A 17,886-nucleotide genomic window follows, 5' to 3' on the forward strand; every position below is an offset into this window, starting at 1 on the left:
AATGCAACTCCACCGCGTTTTCCTTTTTGTCTGTCCTTCCTAAATACTGAATACCCCTGGATGTTCAGTTCCCATCCCTGGTCACCCTGCAGCCATGTCTCTGTAATCCTGACTATATCATACCTGTTTACATCTATTTGCGTGGTTAATTCATCCACTTTATTGCGAATGCTCCTTGCTTTAAGACACAAAGCCTTAAGGCTTGTCTTTTTAACATTACTTGTCCCATTCCCACTATTTTTCACTGAGGCCCTGTTTGATTCTTGCCCTTGATTTCTCTGACTATCACTTATTCCGCTTTCTGTCTTTTGTTCTTGTCTTTGATTCCCCTTCCTCTGACTCCTTGCTTAGGTTCCCATCCCCCTGCCATTTTAGTTTAAACCCTCCCCAACCACTCTAGCAAATGTTCTCCCTAGGACATCAGTCCCGATCCTGCCCATGTGTAACCCGTCCAGTTTGTACTGGTCTCACCTCCCCCAGAACCGATCCTAATGCCCCAGGAATCTGAAACCCTCCCCTTCACATCATCTCTTCAGCCACGTATTCATCTGATATATCCTGCTATTCCTACACTGACTGGCACATGGCACTGGTCGTAATCCTGAGATCACTACCTTTGAGGCCCTACTTTTCAACTTACTTCCTAACTCCCTGTATTCTGCTTTTAGGACCTCATCCATTTTTTTACCTATGTCGTTTGTACCAATGAGTACCACGACCACTGGCTGTTCACCCTCCCCCTTCAGAATGTCCTGTAGCCGATCTGAGACATCCTTAACCCTAGCACCAGGGAGGCAACATACCATCCTGGAGTCTCGTTTGGGGCCACAGAAACGCCTATCTATTCCCCTTACAATTGAATCCCGTATACCTATTGCATTCCCACACTTTTTACTCCTCCCCTGTGCAGCAGAGCCAACCGCGGTGCAACGAATTTGGCTGTTGCTGCTTTCCCCTGAGAGGCCAGTCCCCCCAACAGTATCCAATGTGGTATATCTGTTTTGCAGGGGAATAGCCACAGGAGATTCCTGCACTGCCTGCCTAGTCCTCTTGCTTTACCTGGTGGTCACCCATTCCCTTCCTGCCTGTGGACTCTTAGCCTGCGGTGTGACCACCTCTCTATACGTGCTATCCATGATACTCTCCGCCTCGCAGATGCTCCACAGTGTCCCCAGGAGCAGCTCCAGCTCCGAAACCCGGGCTTCCAGGAGCTGCAGCTGGAGACACTTCCCGCACACATGCTGGCTCCGGCGACTGGAAATGTCCATCACTTTCAGTGAAACTTTCATTAAATATTTAAAAACCCTCATGAAACCTCATCCCACCCATGGATGGGGTTTCAGGCTTTTTCTTAAGCCCGCCAGGGCTCCCGGCCTGCCCGCCAACCTTAAAGTTGGACGGGCAGGTCCATTAATTACGTAAAGTACTTTTTAAAAGGCTTCAATTGGCTGTTGACAGGCCGGAGGGCGGCTGCGCCCCTGCCGACCTGAAAATGGAAATTATGTTGGGTGACGTCTGGAGTTCCACCCAATGTCATCCCGTGTCATCTTACACGTAGCCAAGCGGGCCCCGCCCCCTGCTCACCGACCTAAAGATCCTGCCCCAGGAGATTAATCTTCGATTTCAGGGGGTTGGTTGACAACTCTCTTATTGCATGCACTTTGAGAGATCTTTATCTACCATCCCCTCTGATTTGTATATAAAATGAACACAGTTTTAAAAAGGTGTATTGACTGTACTAACCAATGAGTTGGAGGTGCGATGTGACTTGTGGTTTTAATTTACTCAGGAACTACAGTAAGTAGTCTCCGCATGTAGCAAGAATATTTCTCCAGCAAAAAACAGTGAGTGGAGGATAGTTACATCATGTAAAAATTAAATATGTAAAGTTCAGTTACTTATAGCACCACTATAGTGGTTGGCAAGAGAGTTACCCAACCACCATCTCTATTCTGACCAGAACTTGGGGGTGCCATGAGATGCAGCTATTTTAATTCTTGACAACCACCTGGGTGGCGAGATTTCCTCAGGACACTAAAGGGATGGTTTCCTCTCAGCATGTCTGTAAAAAAAATTACAGACATGCTTCTGCTCTTGTACAAGGCACATGCAGGAAATCTCATTTTGTGTGAGTCACATCGTAAAGATAACAGGAAGATAGGTGCAGAATGCATGGCCAGGATTTTCCCGTTGGAGTGCGGGGGTGGGCCCCACAGCCCGCGTGTAAAATGAAGCGCGGTGACATCGAGCGACCGTCCCGATGTCACCGCGCACCATCGCGATATTTGGGAAGGCGGGCGCGCTATAAGTTCGGATGCGCGCGCGCCATCAATTAACAGGCCAGTTAAGGCCCTTGAGGCAGCAATTGATCTCAATTTTTCGCAGCCCGTGCGATCTTCAGGGTGTGGCATGGGCGCAACGGGCAAGCGGGTAGGACATATTTGTATAAACCTCATCCACGGGCAGGATAAGAGGGGTGAGTGGGGTCGCAAATGTAATGTTTGAAGTATTTAAGTGTGAAAGCAACTTATATTTGCCTGAGTGAGCAGGAACTCATACCAGTTGCTTGGACAGGAGTGAAAGCCTTGGTCAGGACTCTACAGTAGAGATCATTTCTGGGGCCTGCAACTTTCAGGAAGCCTTCCCTTAGCCTGGGAATGGGAGTTGTGCTCTCCACTGGAGGCACTCCTCTGAGGAGGAAGGGAGGGCCAGAAGGGGGAGGAGGTCAGGAGTCCACATTCAGCCTCCAGGGGAGCCATCTTTGGGTGGAGAGGTGCAGGCACAAGAGGTGCAGGGCCAACAGGAAGTGCAAGTTTGAAGGGGCCACAGAAGATCCCACTATCTTGCTGCCAGGGTTTACAGGCAGTGAAGCAACTACCTCAATATGTCTGAGGTGCAGTGCCAAAGGAGGCTCCACTTCTCAAGAGAGAGCGTCACCTCCATCTGTCAGATGATTGGGCCTGAGATCTTTGCAAACTGTGTGGGCAGACACCCCATGCCAGTGACTCTAAAGGTCACAGCTGCCCTCAATTTCTATGCATCCGGCTCTTTCCAGGAGTCAGTGGGTGATCTCTGTGGAGTCTCCCAATCAGCTGTCCGCACTTGTGTCAAGCAGGTGACAGGCGTGCACTGACTTTCATCCACTACCACTGGGATGACGCTAGTCAGACAGAGCGAGCCAGAGGCTTCGTGGCCATTGCTGGCTTCCCTCATGTCCAAGGTGCAAAAGACATGTGGCCATCAAGGCGCCTTCGTCAACAGGAAGGGATTCCACTCCATGAACATGCAGATAGTGTGTGATCACAGGATGCTGACTCTACAAGTCTGTGCCAGGTACCCAGGCTGCTCCCATGATGCCTACCTCCTCATACACTCCCAGGTGCTGAGGCTCTTCAGTGCTCCAGCCCGGCTTGATGGATGGCTGCTGGGTGACAAGGGCTATCCCCTTAGAAGGTGGCTCATGGCGCCGCTTTGCCATCCAAGCACAGATGCTGAGCAGCAGTACATTAGGAGCCATGCCTCCACAAGGGCTGTGGTGGACAGAGCCATCGGTCTCCTTAAGGTGCGCTTCCGATGCCTGGACCGCTCGGGGGGCACACTCCAGTAACCCCCAGATCGTGTCTCGGTGATAGTGGTAGCATGCTGTGCTCTCCACAATCTGGCACTGGAAAGGGGGATGCAGTGGATGAGGAAAATGTGGACGCACTTGCTCTGGATGCACATGATGAGTCCAACAGTGAATCTGAGGATGAGCACACACAGGAGAACGCTGAGGGGGTAGATGCTGACCCGGGCATACTTCAGGGAGGCAGGGACACCCAGGAGGCTTTAATCCAGCTAGCCTACCACAGATAGACCTTCAACACACGCCAGGGCTGCAGGCTCACACTCGATACCTGAGAGCTGAGTACCAGCCTGGGTAACAACATTAACTAAGGCCCTTGTCAATAAAGCTCAATGTCAAACAACTCACTCATAACATCATGGCTTCCCGTACACATGCAGGAGTAAGGAATCACCCTGAGGCATGGGAAAACTTATTGAGTAAACAAAAGTAAATTCATAAGACAAAACAAAAACAGTGTTGGACATCACACCAAATCTTCCACTAAGTACTATGGGCCAACATAAAAGCAGCAGTGAGAAACCCGTGATGTGCCTAAGGTGCCTTAAATTTGCGCTTACGGGTGTTATGTCTAGGTGCTGTCCCCTCGTTGGCACTGGCATCTGAGACAACCTGATCACTGGGCTGTTCTGTTGGCCTCGATGACCTTGGCGGATGTCCTCTGGCCCACGGAGCATTTGATGGCCCTGCCTGGAAGGGAGTAGCCAGTTCCACAGCTGGCATCTCCTCAGTCACCGCAGCCTCATCGGATGCCACAGTCACTGGCGGAGGGGCGGAGGAGCTGCTGCCCTCATGCAGAGTACCCTGAGAGGAGCTCGCAGAGACGACAGGCAGTTGCTGCGCCAACGTGAGGTCGCTTCAGACCTCCCTGCTCACCGTAGATGGATGGGCACCGAGCTGGGATACTTGGTGCCCAAACCATCTCCCAGACTGGCACTGACCAGCTGAGGTCAATGCCGCTGTGAGTGCTGCAGGTCTGAGCGCAACCCCAGGAGAACCTGCTTGTTCTCCTGGAGGCGCCTCTCCACGAGAGTCGCCACTCTCTCCATGGAGGAAGCATGGCACTCAGCTATGAGTCTCATCGCATCGGTGATGCTCCACGTGGGCTCCTCCAGCATGGGCACCATGCCCCGCATTGCCTCATGTATCTGCGCCAGATCGTCCTGCATACCCTGCTGCACTTCCAGCGTTTGCTGCCTCAGGGACAACTCCAGAGGCACATCATCAGCCACTGACCAAGCAAGTAGCTGGTCTCCAGCAGTCCTCCGACTGCCGGCGCCCTGGGCACTCTCTGTCCCTGCCCGCACCTCAAGCGAGTGTGAAATGCCCTCACCGCCGTGCCCAGGGACACTAGTTGAAGCTCTAATTCCCACCGAGGTGCTAGAATCTGCGCTGGTGCCTGCCTGACAGAGATGGAGTGACACTGGTGAGTGCATTTGCTCTGGGGCTTCAGGGGCGAGAGGCGGCCCCTCTGCCTCCTCCTCCCGGCCCTGTTCCAGTGATGCTGAAAGGAAGAAAAAGGACATTTGATTAGTTACAATGCAGACAATGTCAATTTGCTTGCCACTCCCCGGATCATTATGCACTCATCCTTCCATAATCAAGGGTAAACCCATGTTGTTAACTTCAATCACGGAGCATTCAGCAGTGCCATGGCTTCTGTGACATATATGGTGACCTGAGTGCTCGCCAAACATACCTCCCCGTGGCACCCCAGCCTCACCGCTACTGGTGGACCTGGGGCCATGGCGCTTCTCAATATCCATGGCCTGCTGCTCGAAAACCATTAGGATGGCCAACCTGGCCTGCCCTCCGCCAGCCCGCATTTGGTCCGACACATTATATGCAGTCTTTTCCTGAAAAGGAGAGAGGAGCATTGATTAGTCCAGCCTGCACCTGGATTCCCATCACATCCCTGCCAACCCAGCCAGAGTGGGACATTGCAGGACTCCAGCTCTTCATCACCCTGCAGCTGCCGCATCCTCACCCAAACAAGCCAGGGCTGACCCCCCACCCCGCCATTGCCCAAATGCTGCCTCCTTTACATGTGGCACCACAAGGTATTACTTTGCTAAGCAAGGAGGCACAAGCACATGGAGTGTAAAGACCAGCAGATGGATTGGTGCTCCGCCACCTGGAAGTTCCCCTCCCAGCATGTTAGCACCCTGACATCGACATGCTTCCCAGTTCCAGCACTCTGCCTAGGTGCAGACCCTTGACTTTTAACCCCATTCTATACTCTGGGTGTCAGTGTCACACATGCTGCGGATGCAGAACACATCCTAGCTCAACCCTCTCAGGGTGAACTGGGCATGGGCAATCTCTGCTGGCAAACCCAGCAAGGGATACATGCCATGAGGAATTCAATGACGTTACTATACTCAGAGCTGGCAGGGGTATGGGGGGCGGGGTGTGGTTTGGGGGAATGGGTGACGGCTACATTAAGTGACTTGAGGCAACATCGTACTCACTCTTCCTGAGCGCAGGAGATCATTGAACCTTTTGTGGCACTGGAGCCATGTGCGCCACACCACATCATGGGAGCTGACACTCTCGTCCACCTCCTCCCACGCACATTTGGACAAGTGGAGGGCCTCTGCCTCCCGTCCCTCGGAAGAAGGACCCCCCCCGACGCACTGCCACCTCCTCCAGGAGGGCAGCTAGGCACTTGTCTGAAAAATGAGGGGCACACTACCCCACTGGCCTACCCTTTGGCCTGGCCTGCCCCGATGGCCTACCGTCTGGATTTGCATCACCAACATTGCCCCTCTGTAGAGCCCTTCTCTGAGCCATTGTGAGTAAGCTTTCCAGACCTGCTAGGCCTTCATTTATGCAGGCTGCCGAGTCGCCATTGGACCTGGCGGTCTGAGCACGCCCACTGCCACCCACCCACTCCTGCTATGCGCGGGAGTCATGAACTATGCTGGATGGGCCTTAATTGGCCCGCCCACGTAAAATGGTGGCACGGAGTGATCAGGTACGTGCCCACCCGCGGCCGCTCCCGACCAGTACGCCCAACATGGGGAAAATTCTCCCCAAGAATAAGAAATGGTAGAAACATTGGGCTGAATAAAATGGGAGTGGCAGGGATGGGAGGTGGTGTGGATGCCACTCACAACCCAACCCCCGAAACATAGTTGGCGTGGAGCGGGATGGCTCCTCTCTGGCCTGTCCCGCAGCCATAACATGCTACGGGCGGGCTAAACAACTAAACAAGGGCTGAGTGGGACTTCCGCCACTCGTTGGGGAGAATTTCCCACCTTCAGGAACTGTTGGCCAATCCAATTGTCCCAGAAGCGCCAAGAGCCCATTCATGGCCAATGCCGGGACTGCAACAGGGAACAAGAAGAAGGCCCATGGATCTCTGGGGTTTTTATTTATTCATTCATGAGATGTGAGCATGCTGGCTAGGCCAGCATTTATTGCTCATCCCTAATTGCTGTTGAGAACTGAGTGGCTTGCTAGGCCATTTCAGAAGCCATTTTAAGAGTCTGGAGCCACATGTAGATCAGACCAGGTCAGGAAAGCAGATTTGCTTCCCTGAAAGACATTGGTGAACCAGATGGGTTTTTACAACAATGGTTTCATGGTCGCTATCAGATTTTCTAATTCCAGATTTTTTTTATTGAATTCAAATTTCACCACCTGCCATGCGTCTCCAGAGCAATACCCTGGGTCTCTGGATTACTAGTCCAGTGACAATACCATTACACCACCACTGCCTCCCCCAAATTCCTGATTTTGCGATAAGTCTTCTCTTTTGCCCCTGCTTTACACACTTGGTGCCTGACAACAGGATGAGATCAATGCATGTGGAATTTTAGGTGCACACCTGCTTCCTACATTTAAGTTTAAACAGTTTGTGGAATCAACTTTGATTTGCAGTATTAATGGCTATGTTGAATATTTTTTCATATTGCCATATATTGGTTAAACGTTTGTTTTTTTCCTTAAGAAATTAAACCTCCTGTACTGCCTGTATTGGTTAAATGGCATTATTGATTTTACTTCAGATCCTATGACTGTCAAGAATTTCTTTTTCCACCTGATCATTTTAGTCCTCTCAATATGTGTCGCCGTGTTCGCAAGGTATGGAAATTTTGAGACCATTGAATGAGAATTTTGTTCTCAAGTGTTGTGGCTTGTACCCTAACCTTCAATGTGATGTACTCATTCTTGAACAGATGGTTTTTTGGAGGAGTGGTTGCTGTATTGCTCATGACTATGCTGGTGTTTACGACTGTGCTGCGTAAGTACAATTTCTTACAGTACCACTCTTAACAATGAGGTTTCTTAGAGACTCGTAGTAAAGCTGAATTCTGACCCACAATCCTTTTTTTGACAGATACAGCAAAATCTGCATATCCCTGTTTCATTAAATCCCACAACATCTTGCATCACACACAAACCGAGGTAGGATAACAATTTACAATTCTTTGTTTTTGGGTTTGAAGACAGTTACAAGAGACATGCAGTGGAGTACTTGAATCCCAACCATGAGTTATGGGTTTGAGCTCATGGATCTGCCTGTTGTTCAGTCCACTTGCCATTGTTGGCAAATGCATCCGTTATTTGGTGAGAAACTCAGAGTGTGAATGAGTAGTGGACTCGAGGTGTCCATGTACAGAAATCAACAAAAGCTAGTGAATAGGGGCAAAAAGTAATTAAATAGGTTAATGGAATTTGGCCTTTCTCTCAAGAGGACTAGAATACAAAAGGGTGGAAGTCAGGTTAAGGCTCTAAAGAGCTCTGGTTACACCCTATTTAGGTACTGGGTTCAGTTCTGGGCAACTCAACTCAATATATTGCCCTTGGAGGGATTGCAGTGCAGATTCACCATACTGTAGGTGTTAAATTATGAAGACAAATTGCAGAGACAAGTCTTGGATTCCCTTGAATAGAGAAGATTAAGAGATAATCTAATTGAAGCATTTACAATGATTAAAGGAGTTGATAGGATAGATAGAAACTATTTCTTCTGGCAGGAGAGTCCTGAACAAAGTGGAATAACCTTAAATTAGAGCTCAGCTGTTCAGGGCTGATGTCAGAAAGCAATTCTTCACACAAAGGGTCATGGAAATCTGAAACTCTCTCCTCCATATGGCTGTTGAGGCTAATTCAAAACTAGCATTGATAGATTTTTGTTAGGCAAAGTTATTAAAGATGACTGAACCAAGGGGAGATGGAAGGGGTGAAAATACAAATCAACCATAATCTGATTGAATGGCACAACAGACTCAAAGGGCCAAATGACCTCCTGCTGTTCCTATATTCCTATTCATTGAAAGTACTTCTGGATGGCATAAGCCTTGCTGAAAGTGACCCCAGTTTATATAGAGACACTGAGAGCAGTCATGGAACAGTTCTTATACAAGTCCTTAGTCTGATTGCGTGAAATGGGAAGTGAAGTGTGAATGATTGAATGGGGGTAGAAGGTGATAAAGACTAGTTAATGTTCATCCTTATCTGCTACAGCAATAATTCATTCATACCTGTGTTTTAGCTTTTGAAATTAAATGTTTCATTATTCCAAAGATGCTGATAAAGGGGAGATTTTAAATCCCTACACTGAGCAGTAGCAAATTTAAAAAGGTGTTAGTTTTGCCACCGCATTCTATGGTGCCAATGATTTCCCAGGCCCTTCCAGCATGTAACCAGGCTCCATTAATCCATACAAATTAAGGTTTGTCCTATGGTTGACATAAGAACCCAATGACATTTTACTTACCCACAGGACATGCGATATGCATGTCGTGCAAACTCGGCTTAGCAGAAGAGCAGAAAAGGTCTAAAAAATTAAGTGCTAAAATTGTTATTGCAAGGCTACAAGGAGCAGGAATCCTCCACTTTTTATTCCTGTAAGTTTCCTGAAGTGATTGATTCCTTACTGATGTAGGTACAGTTTCTGAGACAGCACTGCCCTCTAATATCTAACAGTTGATTGAAACTCAAAAGATTCAACCATGCATAATGGTCACTTAGTGGTGATATTAGGCAGCATAGTATCTGTGAATGTACTAGTAAGATGTCAGCAACTTCAGGAAAATAGTGCAGGTAAATACAATGATTTGTATTTATGTAGTAGCTTTAATGGAATAAAATGTCCCAAGGTGCTTCACAGAGGCATTATAGAACAAAACGGCACCAAAACACATAACGTGATATTAGGGCAGATGACCAAAAGCTTAGTCAAAGACATAGGTTTTAAGGAGTGTCTTAAATGAGGAAAGCAAGGTAGAGAGGTGGAGAGGTGTAGAGAGGGAATTCCAGAGCTTAGAGCCTAGGCAACTGAAGGCATGGCCAGCAATTATAATTCAGGATGCACAAGAGGCCAGAGTTATTTAGTAGGGTTATAGGACTGGAGGAGATTACAGATCCAGGGAGGGTTAAGGTCATGGAGGGATTTTAAAACAAGGATCAGAATTTAAAAATGAAGATGTTGCTTGAGCGGGAACCAATGTAGGTCAACAAGCGCAGGGCTGATGGGTGAATGGAGCATGATGTGAATTGTGACATGGACAGCAGAGTTTTTAATTACCTCCAGTTTACAGAGGGTAGAATGTGGGAGGCTAGCCGGGAGTGCGTTCGAATAGTTGAAGCTAGAGGTAAGAATGGTACGGATGAGGGTTTCTAGCTGCCGAAGAGCTGAGGCATGGGCTGAGAAGATCAAGGTTAGGGGGTTGGAACCAGGCGGTCTTAGAGAGCACAGGTATGTGGTTGAAAGCTCATTTCAGGGTCCGATATGGGCCTGAATTTCACGCTTGGCGTGTGCGCCAAGTTGGTGGGCCTGGAAGCGGACATAAAATGTGCTTCTGCCCACGATTGGCCCCCAAATGCAATTTCACGCTGGCTGGCCAATTAAAGGCCAGCCAGCATGAAACGCGTGCTGAAAAAGCCTCAGCGCTGCTGGGGGGGGTGTGGGGCGGGGAGAGGGCAGGTGCCACCAAAAGTGAGGTGCGGGTGGGTACTTCTAGCTAGCTCCCTGAAGGCAGACAGCTGCTGCGGAGCTGCCTCAGGGAGCTGCAGACCTGGACTGATTAAATGACAAGAAAAAATGCACCAAACTGTGTCTATGCAGCACATTCAAGCGCCTGACAACAGAACTCAAAAGACATCAGCCCCCAGATATTTCTTATATATTTCTTATATTTCACCCCGGCTATTTCATCCCATCCTTGGATGAAGTTTCTTTAAAAGCGGGCTGCCCGCCCGACCGTTTTGCCTTTGCAACGAGTGCGAAATCTCATGGGCAAACAAATTTGTGGACATTAGGATTTTTAATGGCCTTAATTGGCCCTTTAACTGTCGATGTGCACAGCTCCGACTCCCACGCACGCCTGCTAACTTCAATATTGCTCGCATGCGCGATGACATTGGGATGCATGCCCGATGTCATTTCATGTGCATTCGGGTCGGACGCACGCCCGCCCAATCAACATAAAATTCTGGCCATGAAACTGAGGTTGAAAACAGCCTGGTTCCACCACTGACAGTTGCCAGGAAGAGGGACAGAGGCAGTGGTGAGAGACAGAACAAAATGGCCTCAGTCTTCCCGAAATTTAATTGGAGGAAGTTTCTGTTCGTGCATTGCTGGATGTGAAGAAGGCATATGGAATGCTCTCCTTCATTGGCAGAGGTATAGAATATAAAAGTAAGGATATAATGTTGGAGTTGTATAAAACACTGGTGAGGCCACAACTGAAGTATTGTGTGCAGTTCTGGTCACCACATTACAGGAAGGACGTAATAGCTCTGGAGAGAGTGCAGAGGAGGTTTACAAGAATGTTCCCAGGGTTAGAAAAGTGTAGCTACGAGGAGAGATTGGATAGGTTGGGGTTATTTTCCTTAGAACAAAGAAGGCTGAGAGGTGACTTGATTGAGCTGTATAAAATTATGAGGGGAATAGATAGAATGGACAGGATAAAATTGTTTCCCTTGATGGAGAATTCTAGAACCAGGGGACATAGATTCAAGATAAGTGGCAGAAGGTGTAGGGGGGACATGAGGAAGAACTTTTTTATGCAGAGGGTAGTGGGTGTCTGGAATTCACTGCCCAAGTTGGTGGTAGAGGCAGAAGCTTTAAACTCTTTTAAAAAGTACCTGGATCTGCACCTTAAGTGCTGTAAGCTGCAGGGCTATGGGCTGGGTGCAGGAAGGTGGGATTAGAAAGGGCACCTGGGTGTCCTCGGGCTGGCATGGACAAGATGGGCCAAATGGCATCCTTCTCTGCTGTAACTTTTCTATGGTTCTATGTCAGGCAAGGAGTCTGATAATTTAGCAACAGTAGAGGAATGGAGAGAAGTGGTGGTGAGATAGAGCTGGGTGCGGTCAGCATACATGTGGAAACATGTATTTTTGGATGATGTTGCCGAGATACAGCATGTAGGTGAGAAATAGGAGGGGACCAAGGATAGATCTTTGGGGATACCTGAGGTAACAGCACGAGAGCAGGAAGAGAAGCCATTGATGGCGTTTCTCTGCTACGATTAGATAGATAAGAATGGAACTAGGCGAGTGCAGTCCAATTCAGCTGGACAACAGTTGAGAGACATTGGAGGTACATGGTGTGATCAACTGCATTAAAGGCTGCAGACAGGTCGAGAAGGACGAGGAGAGATAGTTTACCTTTGTCACAGTTGCATTTATGTCATTTTTGACAGAAAAGTAAGGTTCTATTTTAATTGTAGTTTTCTATTGTAATTGAACTAATCTGTGTTTTTTTTTCCTTTAAAGGAAATCACCACAAAAAAAGACTGAGGTAAGTATTTAATAGTATTTTTTTAAATCCAGGCAAATGGCTTGTGCAGACATCCAGCTAAAGATATTATTATTGCTTCAATACTGTTTCCACTGCACCTAATTGCCAAGGCGTGTGAGTATAATAAAAGGAAAATACAATTCTCTTTCCATTGTGATTAGTAATGTAGAGATCCAAGTCCACAGGAAAAAGCATTCGCTGCACCATGGACAACTCCACCAAAACTCTGTGTGTGGTGGAATTTTACTGGTGTGGTGAACTTATTTGAGAGGGGGTGCGGGGTGCTGGTCGCGGGGGAAGTAAAGCATCTGAGACAGTTGCAAAACGGACATTACTGCATCAGCCATCTGTCATTCACTCCGCCCAATATTACATCCCACTGACATCAATAGGATCGAATATTGGATGGCATGTAGAACAGGTGGATAATCCGATACTTTCTATCCCGTCATCTCCATTCAGCCATTGGGACAGTACTGGATTGAAGCTGCATCTGTGCCAGTAACAAAAATGACAATATTCCTGACCTTAATTCAAACACAGTAATTTGACCACAATCTGCCAGATTAAGAACACCATGAGTAGATGCCAGACCACAGGTCACCTGCTTCAGGTCTCACCTGGGCTGTGGTGGCTTGTTTGGAGAGACCTCAAGGGAAAAGTTACATTTAAATAGGAAAAAAATCCTACACTTTAGTCGATTCCAGTAATGATTCCTGGAGCTGCATTGTTAAATCAGTTTCATCTTGTCCAAACATTGAGAATTATGTGGGGGTCAGGTTTTTACTGCAGCTCAATCACTTTGAATATCCATTAAAAATATACCAAATTCAAATCAAACTAACTCAGAAGATTTCAGTGCCATGAGCTTTGCTTTCTTTCTCTAAATTACTCACAGTGAAGTCATGTGTTATCATGAAATGTTTTGTAAGAGTGAATTAAGAATCATGTTTACTGCTAGTTAATAACAGAATCCTTGTTTTGAACACGCTCGGGGATTTCTCCCAATCCTCCACCACACCTTAGATGGAAGAGCCAAGGAAATCCAGGGAAAATGGCAAATAGTCCTTCTCTGGGGTTTCCGCAGCTCCTCTGCTGATGTTACAACGGATGTTTGGGAGAATTCCCTGTGGAAGTCCACCCCCTCTCTTTGAAAGATTCTGGCTGAGAAATCGGATCTCATAGTTCCTGCATTTTTGGTGCAAAATGGACACTGTTGAGTCTTGTACAGCATGCAGCACGTGGACATTCATTCCACACTGAGGAAGAACATGCAGGGTAACAGGGAGAAGGCGAGGGATTGGCAGTAGGTGAACTGTTCATTTGGAGAGTAGGTGCAGACATGGTGGGCTGAAAGGAATGGCTTCCTTCTGTGCTGTAACGATTCTGTGATTCTGTAGGTGTGGGTCACTCATCATATTGGTTAGGCTGTTTGTAGTCAGTGTCACCCAGGCCACCCACCTAAACCTGCTGCATGGCCCATTGCTGAAATGAAAATCTGGGGTCACAATACCTGTTTCAGGCCCTTTCAACAAATTCGTTCCTGGCTGACCACAGCATGCTCCGTGCGTGCTGCCATCAATCTTCTCGGGTGAAAAGCAGTCAAACAAACAGCCTTTAAAAGGACCACCAGAGGCTGTCAGCAAAATGGTATTTACTTAACTGAACATGGAGCTGGGAGGAGCAGAAGTGCTTATCCTGACTACATTAAAACTGTGGGCTGCTGCCATTGGTTGACCCCTCCTGACCTCACCCCACTGCCAGCCTAATGCCAGTGCCCCAACTGGCTAGCCTTGGTCTTGTTTGTGACTGGCGCAGGCCCCCAGCACAGCGGCCAAGCCCAATTTGGCATGGTTCTCTTGTTAATCAGCTTCTGTCACAGCAGTGTATGGGTGTCATTGGGTTTGTGCCAGAAGTCAGGCATGAATCAGTTGCTAGGCCTCTGTGTTGTAAATTAACTGTGTGGATTTGCTGCATACAATCAGCAATTGAAGCATACATGCTTTGCTGAGCACATACAGAACTGTCTGATGACACACTGCAGGCTATTAGAAAAGAACAGGTGAAGATTAAGGTTGTGGGATATTGGTAAAGCGGCAGTGATCCCAATTTATGGTTGGCTGGACACTTCGCAGCCAAATCCATCAACTGCTGAAGTCTACAGCTGATTCACATGAAACCCATGACTGGTTGGTCAAACCTTCTAGCTATTATATTTTATAACTTCTGTCAAAATATCTGCTTAGGATTGCTAATAATTCAAGATAGAGGTCAGTCAAGTTGAGGCTTGAATACATTTTACCAAATCAGATTTCAGATGGGGTTGTGACTGAGTGTGATTTTGTTCCTATTCCAAATAGAAACTGACAATGTGTAAGTTTTACTGCAGTGCAAAGGTTGTAAATGATATGATTGTAACTGTTTTATTTTTGCCTGAAACAGAATTTGAAGCTGAATTTTACATCAACTGCTTTAAGGAAAGACCAGTGAAGAAGTTGGAAAAATCTTGACAATAGTGAACTAATGGGAAACAAGTTGACATTATTTTTTGGTCTTAAGGAAAGCTTTGAACTGTTCTTCAGTTCACAAGTCTGGAGTAAAAGCTAAATCATTTCAGAAATCAGGGTGGTGTACTTAAATGAGAGGGGAGCTGTCAAAGGTACTTCAATGTAAGGAACTATCCACTCTTGCCCTAACCCCAAATCTAGATTCAAGTGATCTTTAGAGCTGGCCCAGCTCCCTTTCCATACTGAGCCATTTTAAATGAGGAGACTTCTGTCTCCAGTGAGGAGAGGCTGGAGAAAGGCCATTAAAAAATGGTTAGAGAGAATTATCCCTGGCTAGTCTTGGATGGCTCCTGGCAGCTGACTTCAGGCATCTTTGGTATCCAAGGATCTGCTACAAATGGTGGGTCAGTTGATGGAGACCATTACCAATATTTGCCACACCATGATCCAAGTAAGCTCAACCATACTGTCCACCCAGGAGAGTGTGACTGTTGCATAGCAACCTGCACCAGAGTGCTCCTACAGCACTGCAAACCTAATCTACCACATTCCACCTCTGCATTAAAGAAAGAGCTAAGGACAGTGAAAGATTCTGGCAACTGATACCATAGACATTTTGGATACCAGATTGGAGAAGGATGTCCCATCTACCCTTCAAATAATTGTGGCTGGAATATGGATTCAGCTTCTACATTCTAAATGGCACCATTGAATCTGCTTTTCTGCTGATCAGTGCCCCCTCAGAACCAAATTCCGGTAGCAGTGGTCAGGCACATGTGCCCATCCATAATGACTCTCGGGACAGTATCTTGTATATGCTATCCCTACAGTTACCTCAAAAAATATACTTTATTCATAAAAGTTGTGCAAGTACATTGCATAACAATTCAAATTTGGCATTACATAAAGTGCAATACAGTTCAATTACTTTCAGCACAGTATGTGGCACTCTGGGATTCCACTTACAATGACAGGTTATATTTGCAATATCCGTTTCATGTCAAAAATTCTCCGATGCATTCAGCCCAGGGGGTTTTACATGGGTTCTGTCCCTTGGTGAACTATGGCAGGAGGCCTGTTTCCTTTCCCAAGTTTTATTGCATCCCTCAGCACATTAGAGCCCTGTGCCATGGAGCTGCTTGGGATGAAACTTGACTAAAATCACTGCATCTCTTTCCACGCTTTCTTTGCAAAAGCACATTCCAGAAGGAGATGGATAGCAGTCTCTTCCCCACCACAGCCACCTTGAGGACAGCATGGGGGTGGCACTAAGACTCCTCAGACCCATCAGTCAACATCCTAGAATCATTCATCACTGCATCTGCAGTGCACACCCACCAGAGGTAAGAGCATACTTTGGGAGTAAGTGGCCCCGGGAGTCCTCCAACATCAATAACAGACCCCATAGATATGTTGGCTTCAGGTCAATCATTGGCAGGGGAACCTCCTGCTGATCACCACATACCTCCACTATGTTAAACCTAAGATGTAGGAAGCATTGAGTGTAGCAAGGGCATGGAATGTGCTGTGAGTGGGAAAATTCATTGTCCATCAACAAAAGTGGATCAATAATCCCACCACAGGCCTAATTCTGAAGGACATAACTGCCAGACTGGGATTGTGACAGGTGGTAAGAGAGCAAACATAGGGGAAAAGTCTATTTGACTCATCTTCACCAATCTCCCTGTCACAGAAATGTCTGTCCATACAGCATTGTTCATACTAAACGCACACATTCCTTGTGGAGACCAAGTGCAGTTTTCACACTGTGGAGATCTCCACCATGTTGCATGGCACTACCACAGGGCTAAATAGGACAGATAAAGAACCGATCCAACAGCTCGAATGTGAGCATCCGTGAGGTGCTCTGGGCAACTTTTTCTATTGCCTTTTTTTGTAGATTAATTTCACAACTTAACATGGTGAGTTTCTAAGTTCACAACTTTTGGGTTACTACTCCAATGCTATAATGAGTATACAATCATATCCTTGCTAATTAATTAATTATTTGAACCCACTGAATGCTAACAGTAGAATTTCTTTAACTATTGTAAGGTTTAATTCAATAGTATGTAAATACAAAATAGTATAATGTTACTGATCAGCAAATTAGTGTTTGTCTTAATAATTATTTCCATTTGTTTCTCTTTTCCCTTTATGGGAATCTATAATAAGGTAATTAAAATCTACACATTAATTCCATTGAGTCCTTGTATCATCTGTTAGAAGCAGAATGGACAATAGATCTACCAGTGCTTGTAAAACAATTTCAAAACTTTATTTAAAATTGATTTAGCTGCTGATCTTGCAATAAAGATTTATAAGAATTTATGTGAAACTGTATAATGCTCAGATTCTGGGAGTATTGAATGTAATAGAAATTTGCAAATAAAGAATTTTGAATTTTGAATAATGCAATGAGCATTAGTGTTGCCAGTACAAACCAAAATTCTTGTAAATTTTGTTAATAATGTAACAAGTTATGGAATCAAGGCGCAGAAATGAAGCTAAGTTACAGATCAGCCATGATCTAATTGAATGATGGAACAGACTTGAGGGGCTGAATGGCCGACTCCTGTTCCTATGTTCCTTCAACAACAACAGCAACTTGCATTTATCTAACTCCTTTAACATAATAAACATCCCAAAGCACTTCACGGGACTGTTATAAAATTTGACTCGGAGTCACATAAGGTCAGATGGCCAAGAGCTTGTAGGTTTTAAGGAGCATCTTAAAATAGTAAAGAGAAGTAAAGAGGTACAGAAAGGGAATCCCAGAGTTTCATCCCTTGGCAGCTAAAGGTGTGGCCACCAATGGTGGAGCGATTGAAATCGGAGGTGCTAAAGAGACCCAAATTAGATTAGCGCAGAGGGTTACGGGGCTGGCAGAGATTACAGAGGTAGGCCATGGGGGATTAAAAATTGAGGCGTTGCTTAGTCAGGAGTCAGTGTAAGTCATGAGAACAAGGGTGATGGGTGAACAAGACTTGGTGTGA

At 46.6% G+C, this 17,886-nt stretch overlaps 1 protein-coding gene across 1 annotated transcript in view; it reads left to right on the forward strand.

Annotated features, from left to right (window-relative positions):
* The window catches only part of tmem71 (transmembrane protein 71), a 55,201-nt gene extending 37,898 nt beyond the window's left edge, over positions 1-17,303 (forward strand). The window contains exons 7-11 of the mRNA XM_078540835.1: positions 7,639-7,714; positions 7,810-7,874; positions 7,971-8,038; positions 12,359-12,383; positions 14,826-17,303. Of these exons, the coding sequence (XP_078396961.1) occupies positions 7,639-7,714; positions 7,810-7,874; positions 7,971-8,038; positions 12,359-12,382 (233 nt within the window). The 3' untranslated portion in view covers position 12,383; positions 14,826-17,303. The remainder of the gene's footprint in view (positions 1-7,638; positions 7,715-7,809; positions 7,875-7,970; positions 8,039-12,358; positions 12,384-14,825) is intronic.
* Positions 17,304-17,886: the final 583 nt, after the last annotated feature.

The sequence above is a fragment of the Cetorhinus maximus genome, chromosome 4, assembly GCF_964194155.1.
Source record: "Cetorhinus maximus chromosome 4, sCetMax3.hap1.1, whole genome shotgun sequence".
Classification (NCBI taxonomy): domain Eukaryota; kingdom Metazoa; phylum Chordata; class Chondrichthyes; order Lamniformes; family Cetorhinidae; genus Cetorhinus; species Cetorhinus maximus.